Source organism: Macrotis lagotis, chromosome 5, assembly GCF_037893015.1.
Source record: "Macrotis lagotis isolate mMagLag1 chromosome 5, bilby.v1.9.chrom.fasta, whole genome shotgun sequence".
Taxonomy (NCBI): Eukaryota; Metazoa; Chordata; class Mammalia; order Peramelemorphia; family Peramelidae; genus Macrotis; species Macrotis lagotis.
The window spans coordinates 293800-314943 of NC_133662.1; the positions used below are offsets into that span (position 1 = coordinate 293800).

A 21144-nucleotide genomic window follows, 5' to 3' on the forward strand; every position below is an offset into this window, starting at 1 on the left:
GCCAGACAGAGTGAAGGAAAAATAACTGACAATGATATAATGGAATTGAATGAAGAGAGAATGTCCAGAAAGAAAGATTGGTCAATGTTGTCAAACTACTCCTTCCCACCATAAAGGAAGATGAGAACTGAGAAAAGGTGATCATATTTTGCAGATTAGAGATGATAAATAACCTTTGGTGTCAGGACTCATATTTGCAAGTATTTGAGAAGTGAATGGGTAGAGAAGAAATGGAAGTAAAGATGGACAAAAGAATGATAATATCTTAGTCCAAATTTCCTATATCAGTGATAGTAAACTCAAATAGAAATAGAGGCCACTAAAGGAAACCTGGGGGACAAATATTAACTTAGAATATCATAAGTGTTTATGTGATTCCTATTTGATTAATATATCGGCACACCAAAATCAGATAGGAGATAGCCCAGGCGCCTGAATTCAAGAGCGTTGATAATAGCAGTGTTCCTCAGATGACTGGCCTAAGGTCTCTCCCAGTCACTTTCAGAGGAGTAGTCATTATGGAAAAGGTATTTACCAGGGTGGCTAGGTGGCACAAAGGATAGAGCACTGACCCTGGAGTCAGGAGTACCTGAGTTCAAATCTAGCCTCAGATTTTATATTTAATTTATATTTATATTTAATTTAATCTAATAATTACCTAGCTGTGTGGCCTTGGGCAAGTCAATTAACCCCATTGTCTCACAAAAAGAAAACTTTTAAAAACAGGTATTTACCTTCCTCTTTGTTACCATATTTCCCCATATATATTTTTCAAAAAATTTGAGGTCTAAAAACTGGTAGCATCTTATACAGTGGTAGTAGATTTTTTTTACTTGCATTTCCTGCTTTTTCAGACTTGTCTTTGCACTCATTGTTTCGCATTTGTTACTGGTTTATTGTTATGTTTTGCCACTTTCTGCTCAGAAATGGCTCAGAAAAGATTTTCGTACAGTGCTGAATTCAAGTTCAAAGGGATCCAGTTTGCAAAAGTGAATGGAAACCATGCTGCTGAATGTCAGTGTGGTCCTCCTCCACCTAAGAAAATAAGCCAAGATTGCCTTCAGGAAGAAGAAACCCTACTGAAAACGCCACAGCAGAAGACCATGAGAGGTGAGACAGTCAAATAGTCTGATGTAGAGAGGGAATTGAAGAGCAAAAGGCCATTGGAATTTCTGTGTCCACAAAGATGGTTCAGCAGGAGGCCAGAAGAATTGCTGATGAAAAAGAAGTTCTGATTTCAAAGTTCTGGCCCCCAAATTAAGGTACATCTTATACATGGGAAATACAGTACCAATACCAACTGCCATCTAGCTGCCATCTAAAGACAGAAAAAGCCTGACTCCTAAGACTGTCAGCAATTCCCCCCACACACACCTGGCCCCCAACCACTGGTCCTGTTTCCATTCCAAGCTCTGTTGCTATCATCTCAAAAAGCACCCACCCTGGAGACCTCACCTGGCAACTATTGCTGTGGTGCTTCAACCAGCGAAGACCAAGAAAAGAAAATTCTTTCCACCAAAATCCTTGTATATATCTCTTCCCATTTGGCCAATTCTGTTTTTTTTTTTAATGAATTCTTCTCTTCAGTAAGCCTTTTATGTTCTTTTTCCATTTGGCCAGTTCTACCTTTTAAAGAATGCTTTTCCTCAGTGAATTTTTGTATATTTTTTATCATTTGATCTAATCTTTTTTAAAGTATCTTTTTTCTTTAGTATTTTTTTAGGTCTCTTTTACCCAAGTTGATGACTCTTTTTTCCCCATGATTTTCTTGCATCACTCTCATTTATTTTTCCTCATTTCCTCTGATTTGACTTTTAAAAATCCTTTTAGAGTCTTTTCAGGAATTCTTTTGGGGGCAAGTGTGTGGAGTCTGAGACCAATTCCCATTTTTCTTTAAGGCTTTAGCTGTAACTGTTTTATCTCTGCTGTCTTCTTCTGAGTTTATGTTTTGATCTTCCCTATTACTATAGTAATTTTCTGTGGTCAGGTTCTTTTTGTTGCTGTTGTTATTTGTTCATTTTCCAGCCTAGGTTTCTTTTTTTTAAATTTATTTAAGGCAGTGGGGTTAAGTGACTTGTCCAAGGTCACACAGCTAGGCAATTAAGTGTCTGAGGACAGATTTGAACTCAGATCCTCCTGACTTTAGGGCTGGTGCTCTATCCACTGTGCCATCTAGCTGCCCCTTCCAGCCTATTTCTTGACTTTATACTGAATGAAACATGCCAATAGGTTCTGAAAAGGCAAACTGGGAAGAATCTTAAGTATAACTTTTCTGGTATGTGAAATGAGCACAATTGTTGGTAATTTGAATGAACATTCCTTGGCATTGATCTTCTTTTGGATTTGGACATAAACTGATTTTATCTAATTCAGGGACCCCTGGAAGATTAGAGAACATTAAAAATTAAAGACTCTGTCAAAGCCCTTAATGACCTAGTCCCTACTCCAGTCTTCTTATGCTCTACTGCTTCTCTACATGCTTTTGAACATGTCCCAATTTGCTTAATGTGGGGCCCACTAAATCCCCTAAAACATGGCAGGGATTAATCTTCTTTTATTGGCATCTTTTCTCCTTAAAACTGCTGAGATGAAGTTGATCATTTTCTTTTCCATCTTTCTTATTTTGGTCTTTTCAGATCTGGTGAGAAGGGAGGGAAAATTCCTTCCCTTGTTCCTTCTCTTTTACCGTTTTATGTTGTTTTTTTTCCTCTGAGTTTCAGGCACCAGCAGTGATCCCATGGTAACCCTGGAGCCATAGGAGTTTTGGACTTGAAACAGTTTAGTTTTTTTTTTTTTGCAAGGCAATGGATTAAATGACTTGACCAAGGCCACACAGCTAGGTAATTATTAAGTGTCTGAGGCCGGATCTGGACTCAGGGACTCCTGACTCCAGGGCCGGTGCTCTATCTACTGCGACACCTAGCTGCCCCTTGAAACAGTTTAAAAACTAAAGTTTAGGGGGTCAGCTAGGTGGTACAGTGGATAGAGCACCGGCCGGGAGTCAGGAGGATCTGAATTTAAATCCAGCTTCAGACACATAATAATTGCATAGCTGTGTGACCTTGGGCAAGTCACTTAACCCCATGGCCTTAAATTAAAAAAATAAAAGATTTAAAAACTAAAGTTTAGGAACTAAACTTAAAACTCTTCCTCTACTGAGGGAATGAGAGGGAGATTATGCCTCCTATGTGTTATAGAGAGTAAGTTTCTATATTTTTTATTATACTTTTTGAAACAAATATTACTCTATGTAAATGCTCACTATTTTACATACTCTTCAATTCAATGACACTGGCCTCCTGGCTATTACAGTAACAAAACACTCCATCTCTTAGCTCCAGGTATTGCCTGAAATGATCTTCCTCCTCATCTCTGTCTTCTGGCTTCCTTCATGTCCCAGTTAAGGGGCAGCTAGGTGGCGTAGTGGATAGAGCACTGGCCCTGGGGTCAGAAGTACCTGAGTTCAAATCCAGCCTCAGACACTTAATAACTACCTTAGCTGTGTGACCTTGGGCTAGTCACTTAACCCCATTGCCTTAAATTTTAAAAAAAGGTTATTATGTAGTTGGTTTATATTTGGGGCAGCTAGGTAATGCAGTGCATAGAGCACCGGCCCTGGAGTCAGGAGTCCCTGAGTTCAGATCCGATCTCAGACACTTAACAATTGCCTAGCTGTGTGATCTTGGGCAAGTCACTTAACCCCATTGCCTTAAATAAATTTTTTTTATTTTTTTTTAGGTTTTTTTGCAAGGCAAATGGGGTTAAGTGGCTTGCCCAAGATCACACAGCTAGGTCATTATTAAGTGTCTGAGACTGGATCTGAACCCAGGTACTCCTGACTCTAGGGCCGGTGCTTTATCCACTGCGCCACCTAGCTGCCCCCTTAAATAAAATTTAAAAAAAAAAATTAAAGGCCCAGTTAAAATTCTATCTTCTGTATAAAGCCTTTCTCAACCTCTTTTAATTCCAGTGCCTTTCCTTTGTTAATTATTTCTTATTTATCCTATATATAGCTTGTCTGTACATATTTGTGTTCTCCATTAGATTATGAATCCTCTGTTAATTATTTCTTATTTATCCTATATATAGTTTGTACATATTTATTTGTGTCCTCCATTAGATTATGAGTTCTTTTGCCTCTTTCTGTATGCACAGCTCTTAGCATAGTGTTTGCTATATAATAGGTGCCTAATGAATACTTACTGACCGACTGATAATTCTGCCAACAGATTCTGAAAAGGTTTTTTGATGAAGTCTGATATCCATTTCTATTAAAAACCCTGGAAAGCATGGGAATAAATGAAATTTTCCTTAAATAGAGCAAATAGTCTCTATCTAAAATCATGAGTGGGTAGCTAGGTGGCACAATGAATAGAGTTGTCAGCCTCTTTGTGACTTCAATTCTGGTCTCAGACACTTACTAACAAGTTACCCTGGTCAAGTCACTTCATTCTGTTTGCCTTAGTTTCTTCATTTAGAAAATGAAGGAAGAAGATGGCAATCCCGTTCCATTATCTTTGCTATGAAAACCTCAAATAGGATCATGAAGAGTCAGTCACAACTGAACAACAAAAGTTATGAACAAATATTTTATATATAATGGAAAGGTCAGATATCTTTTCAATGAGGTAAGTTATAAAGGAAGGTTGTCCATCATTATCACCACTATTTAACATGAAGTTAGCTATGCTTGCTATAGCAATTAGATCAGAAAAGGAAATCAAAGTAATATAAATATAGGCAAAGAGGAAGAAACTATCAGGTTTTTGTAGATGATATGATCATCTAGAGAACCATAAAGAGGCAACTAAAATAATTAATTGAAACAATTTTAAAATTGTTTCAGCAAAGTTTTAGGACATAAAATAAATCCACCTAAATCATCAGCATTTTAGTATATTATCAATAAAATGTTCCAGGAAAGGCTAGAAAGAGAAATTCTATGTAAAATAACTCCAGAATGTATAAACATTTGGGAGTCTTTAGGAAGTCATTTTAGGAGTCCTGCCACATTTAGGAACTAAATGAATACAATCACAAAATAATCTTTATAAAAATAAAGAAAAATTTAAATAATTGGCTATAAATTAATTGCCTAAAGGTAGATGGTGTGTAAATATAATAAAAATGACAATAGTACCTTCATTAATTTACTTATTCAGTGTCATAGTGATAAAACTTCTAAAGGTTTTATAGAGCTAGAATAAATTATAATGAAATTTACTTGGAGGAATGAAAGGTGGAAAATTTTAAGGGAAATAATGAAAAATAGAGGAAAAGAATGGGTTTTAGTAGAACCAAATTTCAAACCATTCTTCAGTACAATAATCATCAAAACTATTTTAAAAGAGAAAAGTAGATCTGTGGAACATTATGGAATCAATATCTTATACTACATACCTAGGTCCACTCCAAATGTACACATGATTTAGATATAAAAGGTCATATCTAGGAATTCATGACCAAAGAAGGTATAGAGATGATCAGAAAAGATGGACAATTTTCATGTTATGGAATTTAAGGATTGGGTTTTTTAAAAAAAATAATGCAATAAATTCAATAAAGTTAAAATTAGAGCAGACCAGGAAGGAGGGGAGAATCTTTGCAACAAATTCTCTAATAAAGATTTTATACCTAAATTTTAAAAGAAATTATTTCAAAATTATAAAAATAATAACCAATTTTCAGTAGAGTCAAAAGATATGAACAGATAGTTTCATAGAAAGATCTAAGCTATCATCAAAAAGTTCCCCAAACCATTAATAATTATAGAAATGCAAATTAAAACATCTCTGAGGTTCTATCTCATGGCATTTGAAAGTCAAAGATGACTAAAAGAACAACAAATGTTGGAGGGATTACAGGAAAACAAATGTACTATGACTTAATCTGATAATTCTGGAAACAAGTTTTAATTATGAATCCAGTGTCACATTTAATAGTATCACTACTAAGCCTATACAAGGCACCCTAGTGAAATTAAGGAAAGGGGGAAAGGACCTATGCGTACAAAAATATTTGTAGTAGTTCTTTTCATGGTAGCAAAACATAACAAAACAAAATTGGAAAGTAAGGAGTTATCCATCTATTGAGGAATACCTAAATAAATTATTATATGTGAATGTAATGAAATGTAATAAATAATGAACTGGACAATTTCAGAGAAAATTAGGAAGACCTTTATGAACAAATATAAAGTGAATTGAACAGAACTAGGAAAAAAAACAGTGACAATATAATAAAAGAAAATTTGGAAGATTTTAGAATCCTGATCAATACAATAACAAATCATGATTCCAGAGGACAAAAGAAGAGATGTGAACACTAACCTGAGTCCTTGACTCAGGGGTGGTAGACTCAAAATGTATAATGAGACATGCATATTTGGACATAGTCAAGGAGAAAATTTGCTTCACTTTGGCTAGGAATATTTGTTGTGAGAATTTTTGATTTCTTCTTTCTGTTTATTTGGAAGAGGGAAGAGAGTAGAAGAGGAACTGATTTTTGTTTTCAAAACCCAATAAAACACTAAAATAGTTAGCAAAAAGGAGAAAGAAAATAATATCACAAAATTTAGAAAAAACAGGAGAAATTATGCTGAATGAAAAATAAATCTAAAAAACTTTTAGACACCTCAGTACATATATATATGCCAAGAAATATAAAAGGGAATTTTAAACTGTTGTCATAATAATAATTCTGACAATATTACCAGTTAAAAATAAGTTTTGCTTAGAGAAAAATTTTCAAGATGTTCAAGATAATATGCATAGAAAGATTTTTTATTTTGTTTTTAAATAAAGTTTCTTTTGCAAATAGAAATAAAATAATGCAGTTAAGATAAATTTTTAAGATGAAAATTTTTTTTTATAAATTGACTGGTGATGGATGATTTGTTCAAAGACAAGAAAACAAGATGAGTTTTATAGTGAAGTTCTAGAATTAAGCCCTCAAATTTATAACAACCCTACACTAACCATTTGAGATTATAAAATTCTGATGAAGAAATGAGAAAATTTAAAGTTGTTAAATTTCCAATGTCTGATCAAAAGAAGTAGATCCAAATGAGGACAAAAAATTTATAGTAGCAAGTGGGAAAGGCAATAAATGATAGAGAGATAATCTAAAATTAATTAAAGATAATTGCAATAATGTCAAATATACTAAAATTTATAGGTTATCAACTCAAAAGCAAAATTCTGTTCCCAACATGGATGTCAACAAAACATGAATAAAATGGATGTGCAATTTTAAAAGCTAGAAAATAAATTAACAAACACAAAACAAGAACAAAAGGGATTTTGTTCTTAATTTTGAAAATTAAGGAAAAAATTTTACAGAATGGAAGACAAAAAAATCCAGAAATTAATAAAATAAAAAATTTGTTTTTTAAAGGACTAATAAATTCAATATGCCATTAGCCAAATTTATCAAAAAAGATACAGAGGAAAATAGAAGAAATGAAATTACCAAAATAAAAAATAAAAAGGGGAAATTACAATAAACACAAACATTAAAAATAATCAGAATTGGCTGTTATGTCAGCAAAACTGAAAATCTAAAATGCAATTGGTGAATATTTATTAATGTATGTGATATTTAGTTATGTGTTACCAAATTTGAAACTATAAATGACATGAATGAAATATATAAAATAGTTGATCAATTTATCAAACAGGAAACAAATCTAAACAACTAAGTCTCTGAAACAACAACTGAGCAGGCAGGTGATGACTGAACTGTTATAGAAAAAAATCCCACGGACCAAATGAGTTCAAAAGTAAATTTAATTAAACATAAGAAAATAATTTTACACAATAAACCTTTTCACAAACGGGGAAAGAAGCCTCTCTTCTCATATAAATATGGCTCTAATACCCACACCCAACGAAAAGGATGCCATGCAAAGAGAAGCATAGACCAAAATCATCAGTAAATATTAGTACAAAAATATAAAGTAAGATATATTGGAAATAGATTGCTGTAATATATCCAAAGTTATTCATAATGTCTATTAGATTTATATTAGAATGCATAATCTGATATTAAGACTATAATTAGAAAAACAGATATTAACAGTGAAAACAAAAGTATCGTATAGTTGTAGAAAAATGAAATACAATACTCATATTTTAATGAAGTACAACACTCATTTAACATAAAAAACAGGAATTGAAGGATTTTTTTAACATGGTTAAAGTTACTTAATCTGAAACTAAGAAGTGGAATTCTTTGTAATGGAAAAAATTTAAATATTTTACATTCTAAGAACTAGGATAAAGCAAGGATGTCTTTTTATCACTTATTTTTATATAATTTTAGGAAATCTAGCTATAGCAATAATAAAAGAAATCAAGGGAGTAGATATAAATGTAAAAATTTCCCTGCAGTTAATATTGTATTTTACTTAAAATGTTTAGAAGAAGCCACAAAAACACTTATTAAGACAAGAAATAGTGTTAGCAAAGTAAAACAATTCAAAGTAAACTGGCAAAAGAAAATTATTTACATTTCTATATTTGACAAAATTCAAGAAAATGGAGCAAAATTTATTTCAATAAAATCAGTACTGAATATTTCTGAACCCCAAAGATGTCAAATATCCTACATATTCAAAAATATTTAAAGCATTATTTATATTAATATTAAAACTACAGAGTGGGTATTCATACATCAGTTGGTGAATAATTGAACAAATTGGGATCTATAAATGGATTTAAATATTAGCACACTAAGAGGAGTAAACATATGAAGAATTCAGAGAAATCTGGAAAGATTTCTACTAAAGCAGACCATAGTAGAACCAAAATATCAATTTATACAATAATCACAATAACATAAAATAAAACAAGGCTGAAAGACATTAGAACTCATTGATGATTTAAAGATACAGAAGGTATCAAGTTGAGAAGCACTTATTAAGTGCCCACTGTTTATCACACAGGTTCAGTGTATAATAGAAAGCCAAAGGTGATGCTGAATGGTTCATTTAAGTGGAGTCTATGGAGTAGGAATTTCTCTGCAGCTGATATGATGCTAGGGGAAGCTAGATAGAGCACCAGGTCTTAAGTTAGAAGACCTGAATTCAAATATGACCTCAGACACTTATTAGATATGTGTCCTTGGGCAGGTCCCCTAAGCCCTGTTTGCCTCAGTTCCTCATCTGTAAAATGAGGACACACTGGAAAAAGAAATGGGGGAACTACTTTTGTCAAGAAAACCAGGGGTGGCTAGGTGGTGCAGTGGATAAAGCACCAGCCTTGGAGTCAGAAGTACCTAGGTTCAAATCCAGTCTCAGTCTGTCTCAGACACTTAATAATTACCTAGCTGTGTGGCCTTGGGCAAGCCACTTTAACCCCATTTGCCTTGCAAAAAAACCTAAAAAAGAAAAAAAGAAAAGAAAACCTCATGAATTTTGTCCATGGGGTCATGTAGAACTGGATATAATTGAACAACAGCAACAACATGAAGGAATATTTGCATGGCCATGTAACCTTAGGCAAGTCACTTAAGCCTTAAATAAATTTAAAAAAAAACAGCAACATGAAGGGGAAATAGTAGAAAATAAGGAAGAAGTTGTAAGTTGGGATCAGATCATAAATAGTCCTGGATGGAAATAGTGTTGTTTTGCTTTTGTTTTGGGGGAAAGGATGTAGTAGAGAGAAATTTTATTTCATGGGTTGCTTTGGCTGAATAAATTATTGATTAATAAACAACTTACCATTGACCAGTTTTTCTCTGTACTTTGGTAAGGCAGTCTTCCAAAAGTGAACAGAGACTCTTTGGGACTTGAACCCCTGACTCAAAGATTCACTAAATTCATTCTCTCCCTTTTTAGGGGGCCTAACCAGAATTTCCCATGTTAACATGTCCCCAGTACTCCCATTTGTGCTGTATATAAAATAATATTCTTCCCTTTTAAGACTTTTTCCCCAATTTCTTGCCCCCCCCATTCTTAGTCATTCAACCATTGGCCAATAAATTTTCTGATATAAATAACAATTGATTGCATTTCATAAGTATAAAATATATCATATATATATATCATAAGTATAAAATAAGTTTATATTTTTTTAGGTTTTTTTTGCAAGGCAAATGGGGTTAAGTGGTTTGCCCAAGGCCACATAGCTAGGTCATTATTAAGTGTCTGAGACCAGATTTGAACCCAGGTACTCCTGACTCCAGGGCTGGTGCTTTATCCACTGCTCCACTTAGCCTCCCCTCATAAGTATAAAATAAATATAAGATAAAATGTGAAAACTATAGCGAGGAAGAGACAAATAGGTTAAAAGAAAAGAAATGAAAAGGAAAATAAAGTCCCAACTTTCAAGGAGTTCAATCTAATGGTGAAGACAGCCGGTCAACAATTGTGTAAAAACAAAATTTACAGAAGAGAAATTAGAGATAATCAAAAGAGGGAAAGCATTAGCATTAAGGGGAATCAGGAAAGTCTTCTCATAGAAGATGAGATTTTAGTTGAGATATAAAGAAAGCCAGGAAGGTCATAAGGTGGAGATGAGAAAGAGAGAGGGTCCCTGTCTCTGCTCTTCCAGACTTAATCAATCAGTGAATCAATAAAAATTTATCAAATGCCTACTGTGTACTAAGGACTGAGGATACAGAAAAGAGGCAAGACGTTCCCTCTCCTTAAGGAACTTACAGTCTAAAGGCCATGTGGTCAGCAATGCCAGTGCAATTTCTTGCAGAATTCATTATCTGAATGCTTCACAGTGTCCTACTCTTTTATTTTTTAGGTTTTTGCAAGGCAAATGGGGTTAAGTGGCTTGCCCAAGTCCACACAGCTAGGTAATTATTCGACACCTAGCCGCCCCCACAGTGTCCTACTCTTGACCATTGTTCTGTGTCATACTTGAATAATTGGTCTGATTTTCTAGCAGTAGCATACATTCCATGTATGGTACCTCTCCATGAAGCTGAGGAATGGTTCCAATAATATTGGTAATAAGATTAACAAGTAGCAATGATAAAGTACTTTTAATGTTTGTAAAATACTTTATAAATATTATCTAATTTAATTCTCTCAACAACAATCCTGGGTGGTAAGTGCTATTGTTAGCTCCATTTTACGGATGAGAAAACAGAGGCAAGTAGCAATTAAGTGACCTGTCCTAGGTCACACAGCTAGTAATTGTCTGGGGCAGGATTTGAACTCAGGTTTTCCCTCAAGAAGGTCCAGCTCTCTAAACACTGCTCCCCCTCGCTACATCTAGTTAGAGGCATCTGGGAACTCTAGTTATTCTTTCCCAGATTAATGTGCATGACCAGGTTAATTCCTGGTTCCCACAAGATTTCTGCAGTCATACCATTTTAGAAGTAGCAAAAATTGGTTTACGTTCTGAAGTAAGCTATAGTGGACGTGAGTAGTTTTCAGCAAATTACCAACAATAAGAAAAGTAGTATAAATAGTCATTCAAGAATAAGAAGTCAAAAATCCTTATTTATATCAAGTAAAACACAAAGGAACAGGGAAATACATTTTTAGGATTAGAGTTCTCTACAATTGTAAATTATAATAATATTTACTTATTACTTTAATGTTGAGGATCATGTCATCATCATCATTATTAAGTATTTCCCATGGTAGACATTTACTCTGGACACAATGAAGAGATGCTGAGAAAAAAAGAGATTAATTCTTATGCTTGACACTCGTGTTGCACAAGGATAGGGGAAAAAAAGAACACAAAATAAAAATAGACACTAAAAACCAGATTTCACTTACGTAAAGATATGCCTAAACATGGGGTCTATAAGTGCCCAGAGACAACTCACACTTCTTTAGAGAGAACCAGGCATCAGGGAAGGGAGGCTATGGAGTAAGGAGACCCACAGGGTGGAGGAGAGGGAGGACCTTTCCAGCAAGGGTTTACCCTTGTATGCATGGGGTTTTTAAAGAAGGCTCTAAAAGGATTCAAAACCAGTTTTCTTAGATGAAGCCAAGAAGGAAAACCAGGATGATAGAAAAGAAGGGCAGTCAATCAACAAGCTTTGCCTGGTCACTGTGTACTAACTGAATATCAGAGAGAAAGAGGTGGGTCTAGTGATGTAGGTTTTGTTCAGAGAAGCTGCTGCAGTTGTTATCGGGGACTTCACTGCCAGACAATAACAGTAACTAGCAGCTAAATGTGCAACCAGGGTTAGGTTGATAGAGCACCCAAGTCTAGAGTGGGAAAGAATCATCTTCTTACTAGCTGTGTGACACTGGGCAAGTCACTTCACCCTGTTTTCCTTAGTTTTCCCATTTGTAAAATGACCTAGAGAAGGAAATGGACATCATTCCAGCCTGTCTGCCAAAAAAATGCCAGATGGGTCATCAAGAGTGGGACACAGGGGCGGCTAGGTGGCGCAGTGGATAGAGCACCAGCCTTGGAGTCAGGAGTACCTGAGTTCAAATTTGGTCTCAGACACTTAATTACCTAGCTGTGTGGCCTTGGGCAAGCCACTTAACCCCATTGCCTTGAAAAATCTAAAAAAAAAAAGTGGGACACAACTGGAAAGATTAAACCACAACAGCCCCAGCAGTTATATATCACTTTAAGGTTTACAGAGTACTTCAAATTTGTTACTTCAGTCAATTCTCTCAACAACTCTCATAATAATGATAGCTAACATTTATATAGTACTATGTCACAGGCACTGTGCTAAGGACTTTTCAACTATTACTTCAATGTTATTATGACTCCCATTTTACAAATGAGGAAACTGAGGGAGGCAGAAATTATAGGACCCACTCAGGGTCATACAACTAGTAAATGTCTGAATATAGTAAGTGTCTGAAAACTGGATTTTTTTTAAAGTTTTTCTTTTTTTGGCAAGGCAGTGGGCTTGCCAGACTTGCCCAAGAGCACACAGCTAGGTAATTATTATGTGTCTGAGACCGGATTTGAACTCAGGACCTCCTGACTCCAGGGCCGGTGCTCTAGCCACTATACCACCTAGCTGCCTCCTGAAGATCAGATTTAAATGAGATCTTCCTACTTCCAGGCCCAGCACTCTATTAACTTTGGGAAGTGGGTGTTATTCTTTTATTTATTTTTTAAAAAATTTTCGGCCAACTACATGGAAAAACAAGTTTCATCATTTACTTCCAAACTCATGAGTTCCAAATTCTCTCCCTTCCTCCCATTCCACTCACTCCCCCTCATTGAGAAAGCAAGTTACTTGAGGTAGGTTAAAAATGTGTAGCCATGAAATACATTACTACAGTAGTCTGGTTGTTAAAAGTAAACATGACACCTCCCCCTCAAAAAAAGAGAAACCTCAAGAAAAATAAAAGGACAAAAAGTATACTTCAGTCATCATCATCATCAACTCTGTCTTAGCATTCTTATCCTAAGTCCTTCCGCGTTCTCTTGAGTCACAGCACTACTGAGATAAGAAGGTCATTCCCAGCTCCTCACCTTGCAACAATGCCGTTACTTTGTATACTTTGTATACTTTGTATACTTTGTATACTTTGTATACTTTGTGTACATTGCCTCTGTTCGCGTGAGCTTCTTTCTGAGAGCATCCCGTTCATCATCCACAGAGCAGAACGGCCTTCCATCTCAGTCACATAGGTGAGCGGTATTCTGATGCCTACGGGCATCTCACCTGTTCTACGGAACAGGTGAGAAAACTGAAGCACCAGAGTGTGTAGATGACCCTCCCAGGGCCACCCAGGGAGCGAGTGCCAGAGGCTGGAGTTGAATTCACATCTCCCAGATTCCAGGCCCAGTGCTCTGGGCCATGGCGGTGATTCCTCAACAGGACGGGGGCTTCTCCCACCGCACAAGCAGAAGGGGGATAGGGAAGGGGGGGATTGGGCATCCTGCCTGACTGCCTGTTGGGGGTGGTGAGAGGCATGCGCATTCTTCCTGCCGCCGGTGCAGTCCTGCCTGTCCAGCAGAGGGAGCCAAGGTTCCCCCCCCCCCCCCCCAGCCGCAGGACAGCTGGCCGGCCCCCCGGACCCAGGCGGACCGAGGACTCCTCGAGGCCCGAGGAGGGCGGGGAGGCCCCGAGCGCAGGAGGGTCCAGCTGCTGCAGATGCTAGGTGAGTCTCGGGACTGGACATTGGTGACGTAAGCAGGGATGGGGACCCTGGGGTCCAGGGGGGGAGCTGGCGTGGGAAGAGGGAACGGGGAGGGGGGGCGGGGGGGAACAGTTCGGTAACAGTCTTAGTGATTAGGTCGGGGGAGGTCTAGAAAGAGTCGGGAAGGTCCTGTGAGGGTGGGGGCGCGGGTGGATGGTGATGGGGGACAGTCCAGGAGTCCTAGTAACTGAGGGGGGGAAGGTCAGGCGGAGCTTGGGTCGAGCTGAGGAGATGGGGGACGGGGATAATAATGGGGGACAGTCCAGTAACAGCCTTAGTAACTGAGTAGAGGGGGGCAGTCTGGGAAGGGTCAGGAGGCTCATATGAGGATGGGAGCACGGGTGAATGACAATGGGGAACAGTCCAGGCGGCCTAGTAACCGAGTGGGGGAGGGACAGGATACTAATGGGGGACAGTCCAGTAACAGTCTTAGTAATTGGGGGGGGGGAGCTAGGAGGCTCATGCAAGAATGGAGGGGATGAGCATGGGCTGAGTCCAGGAGCCTTAGTAGTTGAGTGAGGAGAGGGTCAAGAGGCCCCTGGGAGGAGCTGGAGGAAGAGGTGAGCTAAGGTTAAGGTCCAAAGAGGGACTCTTTAGGGCGGTTGAGGGGGTCACTGCTGGAACTGAAAGAGGGGAGGCAAGAGGAGGCTCCAGAGCTGTATATCTCCACTGCTCCTCACCTAGGCCAGGTTCAGAATCCTATCTCACTGCTAAGGGGAGAAGAAATGTCTTCACATAGCTGGGGGTATCCCCCCCCCAATGTATCCATAATAATTCTACAAAACTAATTTTTGATATATTTTATTTTTCCAACTACATACAATGGTAGTTTTTGTCAATCGTTTTTGCAAAATTTTGAATTTTACAACCCCCCCATCCCTTCCCCTCCCCCCCCACAGAAAGCAATGCAGTAGATCAAAATTGATCATCTTGTGAGAGAAGGATCACATCCAAAAGTAAAAAAGAAAACATTAGAGATAGCAAAACAAAACTTATTTTTGTAAGTAGCTGTAGGAACCTAACACCTCCCTCCCTCCAAAACATTTTGTGTTTACTTTGTGTGTGCATGTATGTACAAGGACATTACACATGTGTATGTGTGTGTTTGTATATTTTGCTGTGTGTGCATATGGATATGAGGCAGCTACCCGGCTCAGTGGGGTAGAGCACCAGGTATGGAGGTAGGAATATTCATCTTCCTGAGGTCAATTCTGGCTCAGACATTTACTAGCTGGGTGACCCTGGGCAAGTCATTCTACCCTGTCTGCCGCAGCTTCATCATTTGTAAAATGAATTGGAGAAGGAAATGGTGAACCACTCCAAGATCTTTGTCAAGAAAACCTCAAATGGGGTCACAAAGAGTCTGACATGACTGAATAATATATACATATGTATGTTTATATATATATATATGTAGATCTATTCTAATAGCTTAAAACAACACATTTTGTTACTATATATATATATATATATATATATATATATATATATATACACGGACATTATGCCTACATATATAATATATGTATATGTATTTGAACACTGCGCATGCACATATATTATTTGTTTTAAGTCATGTCTTTTTGACCATATTTGGGGCTTTCTTGGCAAAGATTTCCTTTCTCAGCTCATTTTACAGATGAGGAAATTAAGGCTATTAAGGTTAAATGACCCAGGATCATAGCTATTAAGTTTCTGAGACTGGATTTGAACTCAGGAAATGTTTTCTTGACTCAAGGCCAGTATCCTATCCACTGAGTCACCTAACTGCCCCACAGGGACATATACCTATATGTTTTGATAGCTTACAACTTCATCAGTATTTTTGTGACACCCTCTGTGTGCACACAGCTTGTTGTTCTGCAGTCATGTCCAACTCTTCATGGTCCTGTGTACTGTGCTATCCACAGGGTTTTCTTGGCAAAGATGCTGGTGTGGTTAAGCATTTCCTTCTCCAGTGAATCAAGTAACTTGCCTAGTAGTGTCTGAGGCTGGATTTGAACTCAGATCTTCTGACTTCAGGGCCAGTGCTTTATCCACTGAGCCATCTAGCTTCCAACATTCATATATATCATATGCCCATGTATATAAATTTATATGTGTGTTTATGTATGCATATATATATACACATAAAATACCTAGCATATATTTAAGATTTGCAAACTGTTTTACAAATATTATCTCATTTGATCCTCTCAACTACTCTGCTTCTTTTATTACCCTCATTTTATAGATGAGGAAATTGAAGTTTAAAAAAGGCTAAGTGATTTGCCCAGAGTCTTACATCTAATGTGTGTCAGAGATTGAATTTGAACTTGGGTCTTTCTAAGTCCAGGCTTAATTTTCTATCCATTCTGTCATCTAGTTGCCAGCAAACATACCCATATGAAATGCATCTACATAAACATAGGCATATACACAGGCATTTATATGTACACACACGATGTGCATGAATACATACATGTGCACGTGTGAACACATGTGTGTGTGCATATTCTTAAACATATACATAAACGCATATATGAACTATGCATATACTCACATATACAATATGATATTATTGATTAATTTTATATTTATACTATTTTTATATGTACTTGCTGTCTCCCCATTTCAATACAAGTAAGGATTGCTTTCATTCTTTTTACTTATATCTCTAATACTTAGCAAGTACTGGGCAGGTGCTTAATAAACATTAAAATTGATCAGTTGATTGATCTATCTATTATTAATCCTGAAACTCTGGAATTTGAACAGAGTGTCATCCCACTTGGAAAGGGGATACTGTGTAAGGGTCAGTATATAGAAGGGGCTTTCACCCCTTCTCATCTCAGTCTTAAGATTCAATCCTCAGGTTAACAGGTGGAATTCTTAATATTTTTTGACATAATTGTGGTTCTTGAGGTCTCAGAACTGGGCTAGTGCTTCACCACAATTGAAATATAAGCCAAAGCTCTAACTAGAGAAATTTGTCTCCTGGGTTTTTTATTCAACTAGCACTTATTAAGTGCCCACTGTGTGTCAAGCTCTCAGGTGCTTGGGTTACAAAGATGAAAATGAAACTCCTTTGAGGAATTTTGAGTCTTCTCAGGTGGGTTGAAGTGGGAAGTATACAAAATATCATGGACTATATACTAGGTGATAAAGTGCATAAAGTGATGAGATTCATTTTCCTAAGACCCTCCCTATGTATGTGACCCTGGGCAAATCATTTAACTCTGACTGCTTTCTCATATGTCTAATGAGCTGGGGGAGGAAATTGCCAACCATGCCAATGTCTTTGCTAAGAAATCTTTAAAGGGGTAGTTCTAGCTCTCTGAGAGAATAAATCACAAGACTTGACTCAAGCATATCTCACTTCTCACCTATTAAACATTCTTTACCTTATCCTTCCCACTTCTATCTCATTGAGTTCTGAGCAGATCCTAGAGATAGGGGAATTAACCTGGGATGGGAAAAAAAAATTACTTTTCTTAGAGTGGGAGAAGAAAACGGGTGAGTGTGGCTTTTTCTGTAACAGATTAGGGAGGATGGGGGAAGGGGGAGTTTTCAGGCAGCATTATGCTGGTAAATGTTTAATAATCAGTTAATTAGAAAAAATATGTAGAGCATGCTTTTTTAATAAATATTAACATTTTCTCCACCACATTCTTTTTAGTTTTTGCAAGGCAATGGGGTTAAGTGGCTTGCCCAAGGCCACACAGCTAGGTAATTATTAACTGTCTGAGGACAGATTTGAACCCAGGTCCTCCTGACTCCCAGGTTGGTACTCTATCCACTGCACCACCTAGCTGCCCCTCCACCACATTCTTAAATCTAGATAATCAACAAAGCAATAACTTAAATCCTGTTTTCTGAGGTGTGAATGCTCACACTGAAAATTTAGCCATTAGCTCTTGAACAAATGAGCTGGTTTAAGCCCAGACACTCAAAGTATTCCCCTAGGTCAGTGGAGACTCCAGTCTTCCAAGAGGGATCTTCCAGAATAAACAAGATTTCCCAAGATCCTGATGAGACAAATTTATAAAGTGCTACATAAAACTAGCTATTATCAGAAGTAGTAATAGTAGTAGTTGGAATAGTAGAATAGTAGTAGAAATTATAGAATAGTAGTGCTGACAATAGTAGTAAGTCTTAAATAGAATTCAAACTCAGATCTTCCAAAATCCAAGACTGATGCTTTATATACCTAACTGCTAAAACACTTTACTCACAACAATTTAGGGAGGTGGGTTGGTTAAATATGATTAATATCCCCATTTTATCAATAAGGATGTTGAAGTCCAGATTGGGGAAAGAACTTGGCCTCCCTCCCCCCACTATGCCAAAGTATAGTCTTTGGATTCCTGGAAACTTTTTCATGAATCCAAACTATTTTCATAATAATACTAAGACACTGTCCAATAAAATACTATCCCCCCTTCCAACTACGTATTTGTGTGAGGCCAGATTATCTTCATATACTTCAGCTATAACAACTTATCACAACAGATTGAATGCAGAAGCAGATGTAAGAATACAGCTGTTCCTAGCTGTGTGGCCTTGGGCAAGCCACTTAACCCCATTTGCCTTGCAAAAAAAAACAAACCTAAAAAAAAAGAATATAGCTGTCTTCTGTTAAACCAGATATTAAAGAAATTTGGGAAAAACAAAAATAAAAACAATACAAATCAATACCACTCATCTTACATTTTTTATTTTGGAAAATACAGTTTTTTAAAATGAAAATTTATGTTAGCTTGTAACATTTATTATAGATTTATTATTAATTTAGCATTGATGTTTTGAAATGATTATATATTAAATATATAATAATATATAATAATGTTATTGTAACTTAAAAATAAATGTTTTAAATTTTCAGTTTTAAATTCTATTATAGTTCTATATGCAAATGTTGTTGTTTGTTTTCATTCTTGAAGAGGACCATGACATCAGGGAGGTGATGCCATAATATGCAGGTGAATTGGATTTGAATGAGGGGATGCTGTGCTAATTCAAGATCCTCACTTTCTCCTCTATTACCATCTGGGGCCAGTGTCAAGATATGAATCAGGACAATTAGAGATGGCCTTGGAGAGACATTGGCCTTTTTAAATGTCATACATATACACACACACACACACACACACACACACACACAAACACACAAATTTATTTGTGGGCTTTATGACATATCCTACTTAAACAAAAACTTTTTTTGAGGTCTTCAATTTTAAAGAGTATAAAGGGGACCTAAATAATTTTTAATAATGTAAAGGGAGCTTCAATAACCTTTAAAAGTATAAAGGAGTCCTCAATTTTTAATTTGATTTTTGAGACCCCCATTTACCCCATTTATGAGATACAAAAGTTTGAGAACATTTAATATATTTATTTTAAATAATGGAGAAACCAAGTTTAGGATCCAGTTCTGCTGACTCCTTTCAGTGTTCTTTCCACCACCTCACTTTGGACTCTTGGCAGACTAGTTAAATTGATTGATGCCACAGCTGACTCTGACATCTGGTCTCCATGGCAATTTTTTTTCAAACTTTCTCTGCAGGAGATGTCCTGGCAAAAAAAATGCAAGATAAGCCCTAGACTGGGTTCCTGCATGGCAGGCATTTTTACCATCCTCGTCACCATCCAGTCTCTCCTTCTTGACTTGAACCAAGCATTTTCCTTTGGTAAGGATCCCAACAAATTCAACATCTACAAAGAGCTCCATGGAGTGGTCCTCTGGACTTTCAGTCACAAGAATAACATCACCATCTTCTTGTCCATTACCACCCTCATGGCTAGTTGCTTCCTCCTCTACTCTGTGCACATGAAACTCTACCTTGGCCTCCTTGTCTACATCCTCTGGATCATCATTTATGAAATGACCTGCTTCTCCCTAATCCTGCTAATTTCTCAGGTGATCAGACCACCCTTTCTGCCTGTAAAGTACTATCTATGGGTTAACCAAATTTCCCGCATGATTCTCCATGCTTTCTGGCTCCCCTTTGTCATGATCTATGCCTACAATCTCTTTAAGGGCCCGTACTACTTGACCAAGAAGAGTCCACGTACCAGTAACCTCCCTAACACTCAGTTAAAAATCTGGTCCCATGTTGACATGCATGGCCATGTTAGAAAGTTTAACTGATCTTTGTTAAGAGGAAGGAAGAGAGGGAAGATAGTCAATCCTGTATTTCTAGATTTATCCTCTAATTCCTGATCCTGATGCTTTCTGTTGATGCTAATTCTTGTTCCAAGTTATGGAGATTTTTTTTTCTAGGAAAGAGATTGTACTGCAGGCAAAATTTTGGGGAGGGAAATGGGGAGAAGAGTTCACTTGGATCATTTGTTATCTGTATCGGCATTTTTGTTGCTTAATAATAAATTGTCTTGCATTGCTCCTTACCTTTGATTATGTTTATTATCTAAGTTCTTTGGTTTCCTCTTCATTTTCTGCATTATATTTTTATTTCCTCAGGATGTTGCCTCAACCTCCCAAGAAGGCAGTTCCCCTGGAGTGTCTGCCCTCAATCAGCAGCTACTTCCTAAGCAACTTCTGTGGACAGTGTACTATACTAAGTCCTGGGAGAGATTTGAGGGGAAAAAAGATTAATAAGAGGAAGTTCTTAACCTTAAAATTGTACAATGTGGTTTGAGTAATGGGACAGATATACAGGTTCAAATAATTTAGATTTGAATAGATTATTCAGGGCATAAACTGCTCTGAGATCAGAAGAGGTAGAGATAGATCCCTTCTAGCTGGGAGGAAATTCTGGAAAGACTTCCTTAATCCATCAATAAATAAACATTAAGTTCCTGCTATGTTTCATTCTAAGCTCTGGGGGGGATACAAAAAGTGGCAAGAGACAGTCCCTGTCCTCAAAGAGCTTATAATCTAATAGGGGAGATAACCTGCAAACATACAAAGCAAGCTATATACAAAATAGTTAGAAAATAATTAACAGAGGGAAGATACTGAAGGGAAAAGGGGTTGAGGAAGGTTTTCTGTAAAAGATAAGATTCTAATTGGGACTTAAAAGTAAGAAATAGTATATAGGTTAGTTTGGGGA

The 21144-nt window shown here is 36.9% G+C and overlaps 1 protein-coding gene across 1 annotated transcript in view; it reads left to right on the forward strand.

The window, feature by feature from the left end:
- The window catches only part of TMEM217B (transmembrane protein 217B), a 47996-nt gene extending 26852 nt beyond the window's left edge, over window positions 1–21144 (forward strand). The window contains exons 3-4 of the mRNA XM_074187649.1: window positions 19638–19991; window positions 20553–21144. Of these exons, the coding sequence (XP_074043750.1) occupies window positions 19638–19991; window positions 20553–20687 (489 nt within the window). The 3' untranslated portion in view covers window positions 20688–21144. The remainder of the gene's footprint in view (window positions 1–19637; window positions 19992–20552) is intronic.